General features: G+C 44.5%; 1 protein-coding gene across 10 annotated transcripts; it reads right to left on the bottom strand.

Annotated features, from left to right (window-relative positions):
* Positions 1 to 2,366: 2,366 nt before the first annotated feature.
* On the bottom strand, positions 2,367 to 13,277 carry LOC106561510 (laminin subunit beta-4-like). 10 transcript variants are annotated; one of them, XR_006757088.1, is made up of 7 exons: positions 10,315 to 13,275; positions 9,929 to 10,142; positions 9,483 to 9,537; positions 9,103 to 9,273; positions 5,518 to 5,672; positions 3,603 to 3,757; positions 2,367 to 3,105 (listed from the first exon to the last, which is right to left on the bottom strand). XR_006757088.1 is itself a non-coding variant. In XM_045688419.1 (7 exons), exons 2-7 carry the CDS (start codon positions 10,457 to 10,459, stop codon positions 2,826 to 2,828), a joined length of 1,014 nt encoding a protein of 337 aa, XP_045544375.1. In that variant the 5' UTR covers positions 10,460 to 10,463; positions 11,390 to 13,277; the 3' UTR covers positions 2,367 to 2,825. The 10 variants fall into 10 exon arrangements, 8 of the variants coding, with proteins under 8 accessions (XP_045544375.1, XP_045544373.1, XP_045544374.1 ...); XM_045688419.1 differs by lacking the exon at positions 3,603 to 3,757 and having other exon boundaries at positions 9,929 to 10,136; positions 10,315 to 10,463; positions 11,390 to 13,277; XM_045688417.1 differs by lacking the exon at positions 3,603 to 3,757 and having other exon boundaries at positions 10,315 to 10,463; positions 11,390 to 13,272.
* Between the last annotated feature and the right edge of the window lie 1,317 nt (positions 13,278 to 14,594).

The following is a 14,594-nucleotide window of genomic DNA, read 5'->3' as shown; positions in this document are numbered from 1 at the left end:
ATGCTCCGTATTGACTGACCTTCATGTCTTAAAATAATGATGGACTGTCATTTTTTTGTTGTTGCTTATTTGAGCTGTTCTTGCAATAATATGGATTTTGGTCTTTTACCAAATAGGGCTATCTTTTGTTTACCAACCCTACCTTGTCACAACACAACTAATTGGCTCAAATGCATTAAGGAAAGAAATTCCACAAATTAACATTTAACAAGGCACACCTGTTAATTGAAATGTATTCCAGGTGACTACCTCATGAAACTGGTTGATAGAATGCCAAGAGTGTGCAAAGCTGTCATCAAGGCAAAGGGTGGCTACTTTGAAGAATCTCAAATATAAAATCTATTTCGATTTCTTGAACACTTTTTTTTTTACCACATGATTCCATATGTGTTATTTCATAGTTTTGAAGCCTCACCCTACTAAAATCTGAAGTCAAATGTCTACTGATGATCTGGTGCCTCATTCCTCAACCAAGGAGGGCCTACAGCAGCACCTAGAACTTCTGCACAGATTCTGTCAGACCTGGGCCCTGACAGTAAATCTCAGTAAGACAAAAAATAATAGTGTTCCAAAAAAGGTCCAGTTGCCAGGACCATGAATACAAATTACATCTAGACACCGTTGCCCTAGAGCGCATAAAAAAACTAGACATACCTCGACCTAAACATCAGTGCCACAGGTAACTTCCACAAAGCTGTGAACGATCTGAGAGACAAGGTATTCCATCAAAAGGAACATAAAATTCATACCAATTAGGATCTGGCTAAAAATAATTGAATCAGTTATAGAACCCAATGCCCTTTATGGTTGTGAGGTCTGGGGTCCGCTCATCAACCAAGAATTCACAAAATGGGACAAACACCAAATTGAGTCTGCATGCAGAATTCTGCATTAATATCCTCTGTGTACAACGTAAATCACAAAATAATGCATTCAGAGCAGAATTAGGCCGATACCTGTTATTTATCAAAATCCAGAAAAGAGCTGTTAAATTCTACCTCCACCTAAAAGGAATCGATTCTCAAACCTTCCACAACAAAGCCATCATCTACGGAGAAATGAACCTGGAGAAGAGCCTCCTTAGTAAGCTGGTCCTGGGGCTCTGATCACAAACACAATTAGACCCAACCAAATCATTTGAAAATGAAAGATAATTCCTTGACACATTGGAAAGAATTTACAAAAAAAAGTGGGTGAACTCGAATGCTATTTGGCCCTAAATAAAGACTACACAGTGGCAGAATAACTGACCACTGTGACTGACCCAAAATTAAGGAAATCTTTGACTATGTACAGACTCAGTGAGCGTAGCCTTGCTATTGAGAAAGGCCGCCAAAGGCAGACCTGGCTCTCAAGAGAAGACAGGCTATGTGCACACTGTCAACAAAATGGAAACTGAGCTGCACTTCCTAACCTCCTGCCAAATGTATGACCATATTAGAGACAAATATTTCCCTCAGATTACACAGACCCACAAAGAATACGAAAACAAATCCAATTTTGATAAACGCTCATATCTATTGGGTGAAATACCACAGTGTGCAATCACAGCAGCAAGATTTGTGACCTGTTGCCACAAGAAAAGGGCAACCAGTGAAGAACAAACATCATTGTAAATAAAAACTATATTTATGTTTATTTATTTTCCCTTTTGTACTTTAACTACTTGAACATCAATACAATACTGTATATAGACATAATATGACAATGTGTCTTATTATTTTGGAACATTTCTGCGTGTAATGTTTACTGTAAATGTTTTATTGTTTATTTCACTTATGTTTATTATCTATTTCACTTGTTTTGGCAATGTAAACATATGTTTCCCATGTCAATAAAGCCCTTTAAGTGGAAATTGAGAGAGTGAGAGTGAGCAAGAGAGAGAGAGAAAGTGTATGCTGGAGTTTAAAGCAACAGAAATCTAGGATATTACAAGTTAAAAAAATGGGCAATGTGCATTAAATGAGAGAGAGAACATTCCGTTGTGAAAAATGGCTGCATTCCAAACCCAGCAGGGACCCATTCCAAACCTGATAGTGTGTTTAATATCATCACATCCCCAGCTAGGCTGGGGGGAAACATTGTTTCAGGCCGGCAACAAGCTCTGTATTGACCAGGCCAATTCAGTATACACAGTTTCACAAAATAACAGTCAAATCTTACAAAGAGATCTACTTCCACCAGAGACTAGGGTAGGAATTTGATTCTTTTTTTTGAGGTAGAATAACTTCAAACCTGAAAACGGTAGGAATAAAAGCTTTTCCCCCTTTTTTAACATCAAAGATCATGTAAGCAGATAATTAGGTCAGCTTGAAAAGTAATAATACCGATCACAAGATAGTGAGGGGGCGCTTCTCTCTCAACTCTGTCAGTTTTATGACCACCACACGCCCTCATGTGGATAATTAGGAGAACTACACTCTTAAATTCAGTTGCAACACTCGATAGGTAGAGATGAAAGGCTAGGGTGCAATGAACAGTATGTGAGGAAATTCCTTTTACACAATACAACTTTGAACCTGAGAGAACCTATCTTTGACATGACATCAGAGTAGGAACAGGTTCCAGACACAGAACATTTTGAGCATGTAAATATAAACAGTAAATAAACAGAATAAACTAAATAAAAGTTTAATGTGTAAAAATAATACATATCCATGCCATTTGGCACATGCAAGATCAGATAATTATTATAGCAAATAACTTATTTGACTACTACTGGTCACAGTTTAGGGTCAATTCCATTACACATATCTTTGATCGATGAATGAATGTAATTTAAATCTCTTGAACTGACAGAATTGATGATCATTATTACACAGGCATTATAAAAAGTTGTTAGTGCTGCTTATGGCATCTGCAATGACATGCTTATGAATGTGTAAAGTCAGCATAATAATAAGTGCTAGAAGTCTGTGACCCTGTATACCGTCTTGAAGATAGAACCCTGAATCCTCCTCTCTTGATCCACCTAGGGTGTTAGGAGGTACTGTTAATGTACCCATCCAGACGGGAGGCAATCTCCCTTCGGAGGGATTCCACCATCTCCAACAACATGGCAACCTCCATGGCTTTGTCCTCTTTGTTGTTGTTGAAGTCTTGGATCTGTTTCTCCAAGTCCGAAACAACAAAGACAAAGAGAAAACGAAGACAATGATTAGTGGATCCTTTAAAACGTTTGTTACTGCTGGGGTGGAATAAAATGCTGCACACCAAGTGGCTCTCCAGGAAAGGAGTTGGACACCTCTGTTTAAAAGGGGGAAATCTGCAGTTCAAACAACAATAATGCAAAAGCAGTCACCCCACTACTGTTTTGGTAAACAGCTGAGGGATGTGGCTGGAAAAATGTAACTACACTGAAAATTCATAGGCAGAGCAATGGATGCAACGACTGACCATCCATGAGATCAAAATGACAGTTTTAACCAACATTACATTGTTTACAAACAAGCTTACCTTTTCAGATAAGATGCAGTACGACAGTTGAATTAAGCTCATGAGGCATTTATATGTTATACTCTTCAAGAATGAATCAGTCATTTAAAAGTAAAAAAAAAGTATGTACCAATATTAGATTGCCCCTTCAAGGTCTTGAGACTTACAGCCAAATTTGTTGAATTTTATCTTGAAGGTATTTTGTGATTTTCTCTGCCTCCATAGTAATGTTCTTTAGGTGTTCGATGACCACTTCATTACTGTCCTGGTTTGTGTTCCCCTCCTTTAGCTTATCAAACAGAGCTATCACCTTTTCGAGATCCTGGCAAATAACAAGTAAAAAATAAAATAAAACGCATAACTACTTAGTTTTATACTCACCACTTAGTACCACGGTGAGATAGTTAGTAGTGGTCAGTGGTTGGTGAGTAGTTAGTAGTGGTCAGTGGTTGCTGGTTGGTGAGTAGATAGTTTGGGTCAATGTTTGCTAGTTGGTGAGTAGTTAGTAGTGGTTAGTGGTTGCTGGTTGGTGAGTAGTTAGTAGTGGTCAGTGTTCGGTGAGTAGTTAGTAGTGGTCAGTGGTTGCTGGTTGGTGAGTAGTTAGTAGTGGTCAGTGGTTGCTGGTTGGTGAGCAATTATAAGTGGTCAGTGGTTGATGAGTAGTGAGTAGTGGTGAGCGGCTGGTAAGTAGTTAGTAGTGGTCAGTGGTTGCTGGTTGGTGAGTAGTTAGTAGTGTTAGTAGAGGTCAGTGATTGGTGAGTAGTTAGTAGTGGTCAGTGGTTGCTGGTTGGTGAGTAGTTAGTAGTGGTCAGTGGTTGGTGAGTAGTTAGTAGGGGTCAATGTTCGGTGAGTAGTTAGTAGTGGTCAGTGGTTGCTGGTTGGTGAGTAGTGATTAGTGGTCAGTGGTTGGTGAGTAGTTAGTAGAGGTCAGTGGATGCTGGTTGGTGAGTAGTTAGTAGTGGTCAGTGGTTGGTGAGTAGTTAGTAGTGGTCAGTGGATGCTGGTTGGTGAGTAGTTAGTAGTGGTCAGTGGTTGGTGAGTAGTTAGTAGTGGTCAGTGGTTGGTGAGTAGTTAGTAGTGGTCAGTGGATGCTGGTTGATGAGTAGTTAGTAGTGGTCAGTGGTTGGTGAGTAGTTAGTAGTGGTCAGTGGATGCTGGTTGGTGAGTAGTTAGTAGTGGTCAGTGGTTGGTGAGTAGTTAGTAGTGGTCAGTGGTTGCTGGTTGGTGAGTAGATAGTTTGGGTCAATATTTGCTGGTTGGTGAGTAGTTAGTAGTGGTCAGTGGTTGCTGGTTGGTGAGTAGTTAGTAGTGGTCAGTTGATGCTGGTTGGTGAGTAGTTAGTAGTGGTCAGTGTTCGGTGAGTAGTTAGTAGTGGTTAGTGGTTGCTGGTTGGTGAGTAGTTAGTAGTGGTCAGTGGTTGGTGAGTAGTTAGTAGTGGTCAGTGGATGCTGGTTGGTGAGTAGTTAGTAGTGGTCAGTGTTCGGTGAGTAGTTAGTAGTGGTCAGTGGATGCTGGTTGGTGAGTAGTTAGTAGTGGTCAGTGTTCGGTGAGTAGTTAGTAGTGGTTAGTGGTTGCTGGTTGGTGAGTAGTTAGTAGTGGTCAGTGGTTGCTGGTTGGTGAGTAGTTAGTAGTGGTCAGTGGTTGCTGGTTGGTGAGTAATTATAAGTGGTCAGTGGTTGATGAGTAGTGAGTAGTGGTCAGCGGCTGGTGAGTAGTTAGTAGTGGTTAGTGGTTGGTGAGTAGTTAGTAGTGGTCAGTGGATGCTGGTTGGTGAGTAGTTAGTAGTGGTCAGTGGTTGGTGAGTAGTTAGTAGGGGTCAATGTTCGGTGAGTAGTTAGTAGTGGTCAGTGGTTGCTGGTTGGTGAGTAGTGATTAGTGGTCAGTGGTTGGTGAGTAGTTAGTAGAGGTCAGTGGATGCTGGTTGGTGAGTAGTTTACCTTTTCAGATAAGATGCAGTACGACAGTTGAATTAAGCTCATGAGGCATTTATATGTTATACTCTTCAAGAATGAATCAGTCATTTAAAAGTAAATAAAAGTATGTACCAATATTAGATTGCCCCTTCAAGGTCTTGAGACTTACAGCCAAATTTGTTGAATTTTATCTTGAAGGTATTTTGTGATTTTCTCTGCCTCCATAGTAATGTTCTTTAGGTGTTCGATGACCACTTCATTACTGTCCTGGTTTGTGTTCCCCTCCTTTAGCTTATCAAACAGAGCTATCACCTTTTCGAGATCCTGGCAAATAACAAGTAAAAATAAAATAAAGCATAACTACTTAGTTTTATACTCACCACTTAGTACCACGGTGAGATAGTTAGTAGTGGTCAGTGGTTGGTGAGTAGTTAGTAGTGGTCAGTGGTTGCTGGTTGGTGAGTAGATAGTTTGGGTCAATGTTTGCTAGTTGGTGAGTAGTTAGTAGTGGTTGCTGGTTGGTGAGTAGTTAGTAGTGGTCAGTGTTCGGTGAGTAGTTAGTAGTGGTCAGTGGTTGCTGGTTGGTGAGTAGTTAGTAGTGGTCAGTGGTTGCTGGTTGGTGAGCAATTATAAGTGGTCAGTGGTTGATGAGTAGTGAGTAGTGGTGAGCGGCTGGTAAGTAGTTAGTAGTGGTCAGTGGTTGCTGGTTGGTGAGTAGTTAGTAGTGTTAGTAGAGGTCAGTGATTGGTGAGTAGTTAGTAGTGGTCAGTGGTTGCTGGTTGGTGAGTAGTTAGTAGTGGTCAGTGGTTGGTGAGTAGTTAGTAGGGGTCAATGTTCGGTGAGTAGTTAGTAGTTGTCAGTGGTTGCTGGTTGGTGAGTAGTGATTAGTGGTCAGTGGTTGGTGAGTAGTTAGTAGAGGTCAGTGGATGCTGGTTGGTGAGTAGTTAGTAGTGGTCAGTGGTTGGTGAGTAGTTAGTAGTGGTCAGTGGATGCTGGTTGGTGAGTAGTTAGTAGTGGTCAGTGGTTGGTGAGTAGTTAGTAGTGGTCAGTGGTTGGTGAGTAGTTAGTAGTGGTCAGTGGATGCTGGTTGGTGAGTAGTTAGTAGTGGTCAGTGGTTGGTGAGTAGTTAGTAGTGGTCAGTGGATGCTGGTTGGTGAGTAGTTAGTAGTGGTCAGTGGTTGCTGGTTGGTGAGTAGATAGTTTGGGTCAATATTTGCTGGTTGGTGAGTAGTTAGTAGTGGTCAGTGGTTGCTGGTTGGTGAGTAGTTAGTAGTGGTCAGTGGATGCTGGTTGGTGAGTAGTTAGTAGTGGTCAGTGTTCGGTGAGTAGTTAGTAGTGGTTAGTGGTTGCTGGTTGGTGAGTAGTTAGTAGTGGTCAGTGGTTGGTGAGTAGTTAGTCGAGGTCAGTGGATGCTGGTTGGTGAGTAGTTAGTAGTGGTCAGTGGTTGCTGGTTGGTGAGTAGTTAGTAGTGGTCAGTGGTTGCTGGTTGGTGAGTAATTATAAGTGGTCAGTGGTTGATGAGTAGTGAGTAGTGGTCAGCGGCTGGTGAGTAGTTAGTAGTGGTTAGTGGTTGGTGAGTAGTTAGTAGTGGTCAGTGGATGCTGGTTGGTGAGTAGTTAGTAGTGGTCAGTGGTTGGTGAGTAGTTAGTAGGGGTCAATGTTCGGTGAGTAGTTAGTAGTGGTCAGTGGTTGCTGGTTGGTGAGTAGTGATTAGTGGTCAGTGGTTGGTGAGTAGTTAGTAGAGGTCAGTGGATGCTGGTTGGTGAGTAGTTAGTAGTGGTCAGTGGTTGGTGAGTAGTTAGTAGTGGTCAGTGGATGCTGGTTGGTGAGTAGTTAGTAGTGGTCAGTGGTTGGTGAGTAGTTAGTAGTGGTCAGTGGTTGGTGAGTAGTTAGTAGTGGTCAGTGGATGCTGGTTGGTGAGTAGTTAGTAGTGGTCAGTGGTTGGTGAGTAGTTAGTAGTGGTCAGTGGTTGGTGAGTAGTTAGTAGTGGTCAGTGGATGCTGGTTGGTGAGTAGTTAGTAGTGGTCAGTGGTTGGTGAGTAGTTAGTAGTGGTCAGTGGTTGCTGGTTGGTGAGTAGATAGTTTGGGTCAATATTTGCTGGTTGGTGAGTAGTTAGTAGTGGTCAGTGGTTGCTGGTTGGTGAGTAGTTAGTAGTGGTCAGTTGATGCTGGTTGGTGAGTAGTTAGTAGTGGTCAGTGTTCGGTGAGTAGTTAGTAGTGGTTAGTGGTTGCTGGGTGGTGAGTAGTTAGTAGTGGTCAGTGGATGCTGGTTGGTGAGTAGTTAGTAGTGGTCAGTGTTCGGTGAGTAGTTAGTAGTGGTCAGTGGTTGCTGGTTGGTGAGTAGTTAGTAGTGGTTAGTGGTTTCTGGTTGGTGAGTAGTTAGTAGTGGCCAGTGGTTGCTGGTTGGTGAGTAATTATAAGTGTTCAGTGGTTGATGAGTAGTGAGTAGTGGTCAGCGGCTGGTGAGTAGTTAGTAGTGGTTAGTGAGTAGTTAGTAGTGGTCAGTGGGTGCTGGTTGGTGAGTAGTTAGTAGTGGTCAGTGGTTGGTGAGTAGTTAGTAGTGGTCAGTGGATGCTTGTTGGTGAGTAGTTAGTAGTGGTCAGTGGATGCTGGTTGGTGAGTAGTTAGTAGTGGTCAGTGGTTGGTGAGTAGTTAGTAGTGGTCAGTGGATGCTGGTTGGTGAGTAGTTAGTAGTGGTCAGTGGTTGGTGAGTAGTTAGTAGTGGTCAGTGGTTGCTGGTTGGTGAGTAGATAGTTTGGGTCAATATTTGCTGGTTGGTGAGTAGTTAGTAGTGGTCAGTGGATGCTGGTTGGTGAGTAGTTAGTAGTGGTCAGTGTTCGGTGAGTAGTTAGTAGTGGTTAGTGGTTGCTGGTTGGTGAGTAGTTAGTAGTGGTCAGTGGTTGGTGAGTAGTTAGTAGTGGTCAGTGGATGCTGGTTGGTGAGTAGTTAGTAGTGGTCAGTGTTCGGTGAGTAGTTAGTAGTGGTTAGTGGTTGCTGGTTGGTGAGTAGTTAGTAGTGGTCAGTGGATGCTGGTTGGTGAGTAGTTAGTAGTTGTCAGTGGTTGCTGGTTGGTGAGTAGCTAGTAGTGGTCAGTGGTTGCTGGTTGGTGAGTAATTATAAGTGGTCAGTGGTTGATGAGTAGTGAGTAGTGGTCAGCGGCTGGTGAGTAGTTAGTAGTGGTTAGTGGTTGCTGGTTGGTGAGTAGTTAGTAGTGGTCAGTGGTTGCTGGTTGGTGAATAGTTAGTAGTGTTAGTAGAGGTCAGTGGTTGGTGAGTAGTTAGTAGTGGTCAGTGGTTGCTGGTTGGTGAGTAGTTAGTAGTGGTCAGTTTTCGGTGAGTAGTTAGTAGTGGTTAGTGGTTGCTGGTTGGTGAGTAGTTAGTAGTGGTCAGTGTTCGATGAGTAGTTAGTAGTGGTTAGTGGTTGCTGGTTGGTGAGTAGTTAGTAGTGGTCAGTGTTTGGTGAGTAGTTAGTAGTGGTCAGTGGTTGCTGGTTGGTGAGTAATTATAAGTGGTCAGTGGTTGATGAGTAGTGAGTAGTGGTCAGCGGCTGGTGAGTAGTTAGTAGTGGTCAGTGGTTGCTGGTTGGTGAGTAGTTAGTAGTGGTCAGTGGTTGCTGGTTGGTGAGTAATTATAAGTGGTCAGTGGTTGATGAGTAGTGAGTAGTGGTCAGCGGCTGGTGAGTAGTTAGTAGTGGTTAGTGGTTGCTGGTTGGCGAGTAGTTAGTAGTGGTTAGTAAGTGGACACACACAACGTACCTCCTTTGTGTTAGTAGCGCTACCCAGGGCTGTGATAACATCCGCTTTGGCCTGCTCCGCCTGCTCTCTGTTCATCTCTGTCTTCTTCTTCAGAGCCTCAATCTCCTCCAGCATCTCTGGAGGTCTAGAGGAGTTAAAGTTAGTCTCTGTGTTATTCCGTTTCTTCTCAATCTGGGGGTCATGACAGATATATACAGTTATGAGAAAGAACATACTTTCTTCTGAGAGCTGAAGAGTGAATATCTGATGGATGTTTAGACTAATACAAATACGCACAAGCAGGAATGGGTAGAGAGAGAGGGAAAGTTGGAGAAAGAGAGTGTGACAGTGAGAGAAAGAAAGAGAGAGAGAGAGAAAGAGAGAGAGAAAGAGAGAATTACCTCTTGAATCATCTCGTGCGCCATGTCATTGCTTTCCTTAGCCTTCTCCAGCCTTCTGTGTGTGTGTTTTCATAAAGCAGTAATGTAGCTTTCACTGTGTGGTAGCATCTTGATACCTTCACACACACACTCTCTTCTCTCTCACACCCCCCCCCCCACAGCCTTAGACCAGCTCTTTCCCTCGTTTATTATATTTGCCCTTTTCTCTCTGTCATTTGTCTTTGACATCTTCACCTATATTTCAGGTACATTTAAAGTTCTTCTGCCGCTCAACCTCGTCCTGTGATTTCTCAGTGGCCACTATGGCTTTCTTGATATCCGTAACATCAATACCCCTGGTTCTGTCCCTAATACATTGACAACCATGGTACAAATATGGTAATTTAGCAGAAAGGTTTATAGAAAGTGACAGTCACTCATATTCAGTATATGTGGTACTGGCTAACCTGATATCCAGAGCATTCTCCAGTAGGTCCTGGGCTGTCTTGGCTTGGTCCTCCAGTTTTTTCAGATCCTCCTTGAACTCAGTGAAGTTGGCCAGCATTCCCCGGATGTTCTGGATCATGGAGAGGATGTCGTCTAGAGAGCCCGGCAGCTGGATAGCCAGAACACCCTTGGCCAACCTTTCCATGTCCTCTGGTGCCACCATCTCATCTGATACTTCGGACCAACAAGTAAATTCAACAAATCAAGTTTTTTAAGGGATCTTTGCATGGAAATGTCAAGCTTATTTCCAGCTAGCCTCCACACTGACCTGTGAGGTAAGCTTATTTCCAGCTAGCCTCCACACTAACCTGTGATGTAGTTATTTCCAGTTAGCCTCCACACTGACCTGTGAGGTAGTCTTTGACCCTCTTAATGAGGTCCTTGGTGTCTTTCTTCTCCTTTCTTCTCCCCGTCATCCTTGCTGTCAGTGATCTTCTTCTGTATCTCCTCCAATTGGTGATGGGTGTCCTTAGTCTTCTGTTTGGCCTCATTGATCTGAACAGGATAGATTGAGACTTGTGTCATACACTATTGTGTATTAAATAGATATTTTCATTTTAAATCAAAAGGAAAAAATAAATACATCTGTTGAGTTTTTTGGGGAAATATGCCTTGATCTTGGAGTCTACAATGCCATTGTCTAGTTGTCTGCTGTTTTTGTGGTGTTGTGGCTCACAGGGACACTGCCCTTGCACGTAGGACCCCCACATTCTCTCTGTCCCAGGATGTCACGACACAGCGCACCCCCCCACTCTGACTTGGAGCATTCCTCATCGCCTGGCGCTCCACAGATCTAAGAGCCTCACAGTGTAAGATGGTTTATAGGTCCAATGTAAGATGGTTTAAAGGTCCAATATAGACGTGTTTAATTATTATCTCAAAATCAAATCATTTCTGGGTAACATTTAAGTACATTTCTGTGAGTGTATTCAATTAAAATTGTCAAAAATAAACATAAATTGCTTAGCAAATAGCAATTTATCAAGCAAGAATTTGACCAGGACTGTCTGGGAGTGGTCTGAGTGGGGAGGAGAAAACTGAAAATGATGTTATTGGCAGAGAGGTTTGGAACTCTGTTTCTTATTGGTCTATTAACTAATTTACCACCTGGTGATGTCACCAGGCAGGCCAAAACTCTACCCCACCAAAACAGGCAGAAATTTCAGGCAGTCTTTTCAAACAGTTCTTACACTAAAAGGGAATGATCATTATTTTCACAATTTCACAGTATTATTCCAACCTCATAGTGTGGAAATATATACGTAAATCACATTTTTGACTGCACTGGGCCTTTAAATCAGAATATTTCCATGGCTGACTATGAACATAGGGTTGCCGACAATTGAAACAGACTGACATTCACGCTAACACATCACTCTTTTGATGCATGCAGTGCAAGCACTACTATAAGGGACACTCACATTTTTGTTGAGCTTGGCCACACTCAGAGCCTTGACATTCTTCTCCAGCACCTCCATGTCTCCCAAGCGGCTATAGCTGGACAGATGGTCTTGGACCTCCTACCGTGTGTCCATGGAGTTCTCCAGGGCCCTATTGGCCTCCTTTACATCAGCCATGAAGTCTGCATGCTGCTTCCTGATTTCCTCCAGGGCCTCTGGATCAGCATCAAAATTAAAGTCCCCACTTTTGGGTTCTGATTTCTTGACTTATGAAATATACTTATTCCTTTCACTGAGGGAGAGAGGGCAACTTATAACGTTTACATTATGTCAAGATATGTTATTGTTAGCCATTAGGGATTGATGGGGGGGTCACCTTGGGGTCATAATAGGGGCTGCACCAAATTATTGATGTATTATAATAATTGATTATGCTTATGTTGTATCAATAGAAGGGGAAGGGCTATAAGACCCCCCCACTACATTTATAGGATCCTGGACTACAGATTAGCAATACATATATACATTATAAGGTTTAATATTGTTCCACAGTTCTTCTCTAGTCTCTGCTTCTTATAAGAAACGGTCTGAGAGATGTGTGAGTTATTGCTGTCAAAACAGGGTGTCTGTGAGAAAGCGCCCCAAGGCTAAAAGAGATTCATAGACACAGAACCCTGCAGAGGAATGAAAGAGATAAGAGACTAGTCAGACATACCACTATAAAGCAACTTGGGGAGTGGAAAATTACTGCTGAGCCCTTAGAAAACACAGGAACACTCCTGCAGGTTTGTATAACTGTATATGCATGGTGTTGACGTAGGCAGTTACATCACTAGGGGTTGACTGCAAGCATATTAAAGCAACTTGGACCCTTTCCTATTTGGCAGAACTTACTCGGAAACATGCGTGCTATGTTCCCGTTGTCAACTTCTGTCTGCAATTGCATTAATAATGGTCTTTGATTGATTTACCTAAAGATATTGTCTGAATGCTGATTTCACCAATAAGCAAATGATTGACAAGGAACAAGGAACCTACACCAACAGGATCCTATGGGAGGAGGAAAGGCACCGTCTGGTACGAGTCAACATGACAGCCGTGAGTTGGGAGGAGTGAGCGTTTTGGGGCAGAGGTCAGGTCAGATGAAGTGAGGAAGAACAGGTATCACTAAGGTTCTGTCTAGCAACAGAGATGCATTGGCTGTTCAGATGTGTAGGAGGAGACTCAGCATAGGAGAAAGGGTTAAATATCAGTGCTTGTGTGAATATGTATTTTGTCGGTTCAGCTGTTCGATCCTTAGGGTAGAATAAACTTGGTTTAAGCTTTCATAGTGTCCGTCGAGTTCTTACTCTGATAATTAGAACCTAACACCACCAATCAGATACTCACACTTTACATTTGATCAAGTTGCTCTACATACACAGTGAAATTACAGTGAATTCCAAATGATAAAAAAAACGAACTATATGGCCATATGTACCTTGCAGTTTCACTGTATCTACTGTTGGCTCCTCGCTGATTTTGTCCTTTAAGTTATCCAATGGTATCTTGAACTTCGGATGTTGTCGATCTCAGTGTTTAGAATAGACGTTAGGTCCATGATGATGCCATAGGTGTAACGGTTGTCCAAAGGAGTAGACCAAGGTGCAGCATGGTAAGTGTTCATCTTGATATTTATTTGAACTCAGATCACTTAAACAAAATCATAAACAATGGTAAACGACCGTCAAGTCTTGCAGGCTTATCAGAGCAGTACAACATTAAGATCTCACAACTCAAGGAGGGAAAAAGGGCTGCCTAAGTATGGAGGGTCTGGGTGGACTCCCGGCCGCAAACCTGAACCTATAGGGGAGGGTCTGGGTGGGCATCTATACTTGGTGGCGGCTCTGGTTCGGGGGCGTAGCCCCCACTCCGCCCGCTGATCCCCCCGCTTCTGTGTCGCCGGAGGAACCAGACCGTGGATCATCGCCGGAGGCTCTGAACTGCCGACCGCTGCTGAAGACTCCGGGCCTGCAGGCCGCCGCTGAAGACTCTGGGCTGCGGACCGCCGCTGAAGACTCCGGGCTGCGGACCGTCGCTGGAGGCTCTGGGCTGCGGGCCGCTGCTGAAGACTCCGGGCTGCGGGCCACCGCTGAAGACTCCGGGCTGCGGGCCGCCGCTGAAGACTCCGGGCTGCGGACCGCCGCTAGAGGCTCCGGACTGGGGAGCGTCGCTGGAGGCTCCGGACTGGGGAGCGTTGCTGGAGGCTCCGGACTGGGGAGCGTCGCTGAAGGCTCCGAACTGGAGGGCGTCGCTGCAGGCTCCGTGCCATGGATCATCACTGGAGGCTCCGGGCCATGGATTATCACTGGAGGCTTCGTGCCATGGATCATCTCTACAGGCTCCGGGCCATGGATCATCCCTACAGGCTTCTTGCCATGGATTATCCCTACAGGCTCCGGGCCATGGATCATCATTTGAGGCTTCGTGCCATGGATCATCCCTACAGGCTCCGGCCATGGATCATCACTGGAGGCTTTGTGTCATGGATCATCCCTACAGGCTCCGGGCCATGGATCATCACTGGAGGCTTCCTACGTGGAGCTGGAACTGGTCTCACCGGACTGGAGAGACGCACAGGAGACTGGGGGCGCAGAGCAGGCACAGGGTATACTGGGCCGTGGAGGCGCACTGGAGCTTTGGAGCTTAGGGCTGGCACACCCCGTCCTGGCTGGATGTTTACTTTAGCCCAGCAAGGGCGGAGTGCTGGCACAGGACGAACTGGTTTGTGCTGGTGAACGGGGGGGGTACCGTGCGTAGAGCTGGCGCAGGATAACCTGGGCCGAAGAGACGCACTGGAGACCAGGAACGCTGAGCCGGCACAATTCTTCCTGGCTCACTGCCAACTCTAGCACGGCAACTGTGGGAAGCTTGCACCGAGCGCACCGGGCTGTGGCTGCGCACTGGCTGCGTGCTTGCTCGGTCACTCGCTCCCCACGGTAAGCACGGGGAGTTGGCTCAGGTCTCAATCCCGACTTCGCCAATTTCCCGTGCGCCCTCCCCCCTCTCGGGCTTCCGTCGTTGGGCTAGCTCCTCGTAATGTCGCCGTTTCTCTTTTGTTGCCTCTATCTCCTCTTGCGGACGGCGATACTCCCCAGCCTGACTCCAGGGTCCTTTCCCGTCTAGGATCTCCTCCCAAGTCCAGTCCTCCTGACCACGCTGCTTGGTCCGTTGGTGGTGGGATCTT

Source organism: Salmo salar, chromosome ssa10 (assembly GCF_905237065.1).
Source record: "Salmo salar chromosome ssa10, Ssal_v3.1, whole genome shotgun sequence".
In the NCBI taxonomy this organism is placed as follows: Eukaryota; Metazoa; Chordata; class Actinopteri; order Salmoniformes; family Salmonidae; genus Salmo; species Salmo salar.
The sequence above is the reverse complement of the archived record's forward strand: the minus strand, read 5'-3'. Positions and strand labels throughout refer to the sequence as shown.

What these genes read in the sequence shown, in the direction of transcription:
- LOC106561510 (XM_045688416.1), bottom strand. Translation starts at nt 10,459, where the DNA reads ATGAGGCCAAACAGAAGACTAAGGACACCCATCACCAATTGGAGGAGA. An exon ending in CGCACGAGATGATTCAAGAG is followed by an intron (nt 9,274 to 9,482) that starts GTAATTCTCTCT and finishes CATGACCCCCAG; the next exon opens with ATTGAGAAGAAACGGAATAA. An exon ending in AAAATTCAACAAATTTGGCT is followed by an intron (nt 3,106 to 5,517) that starts GTAAGTCTCAAG and finishes TTGGAGAAACAG; the next exon opens with ATCCAAGACTTCAACAACAA.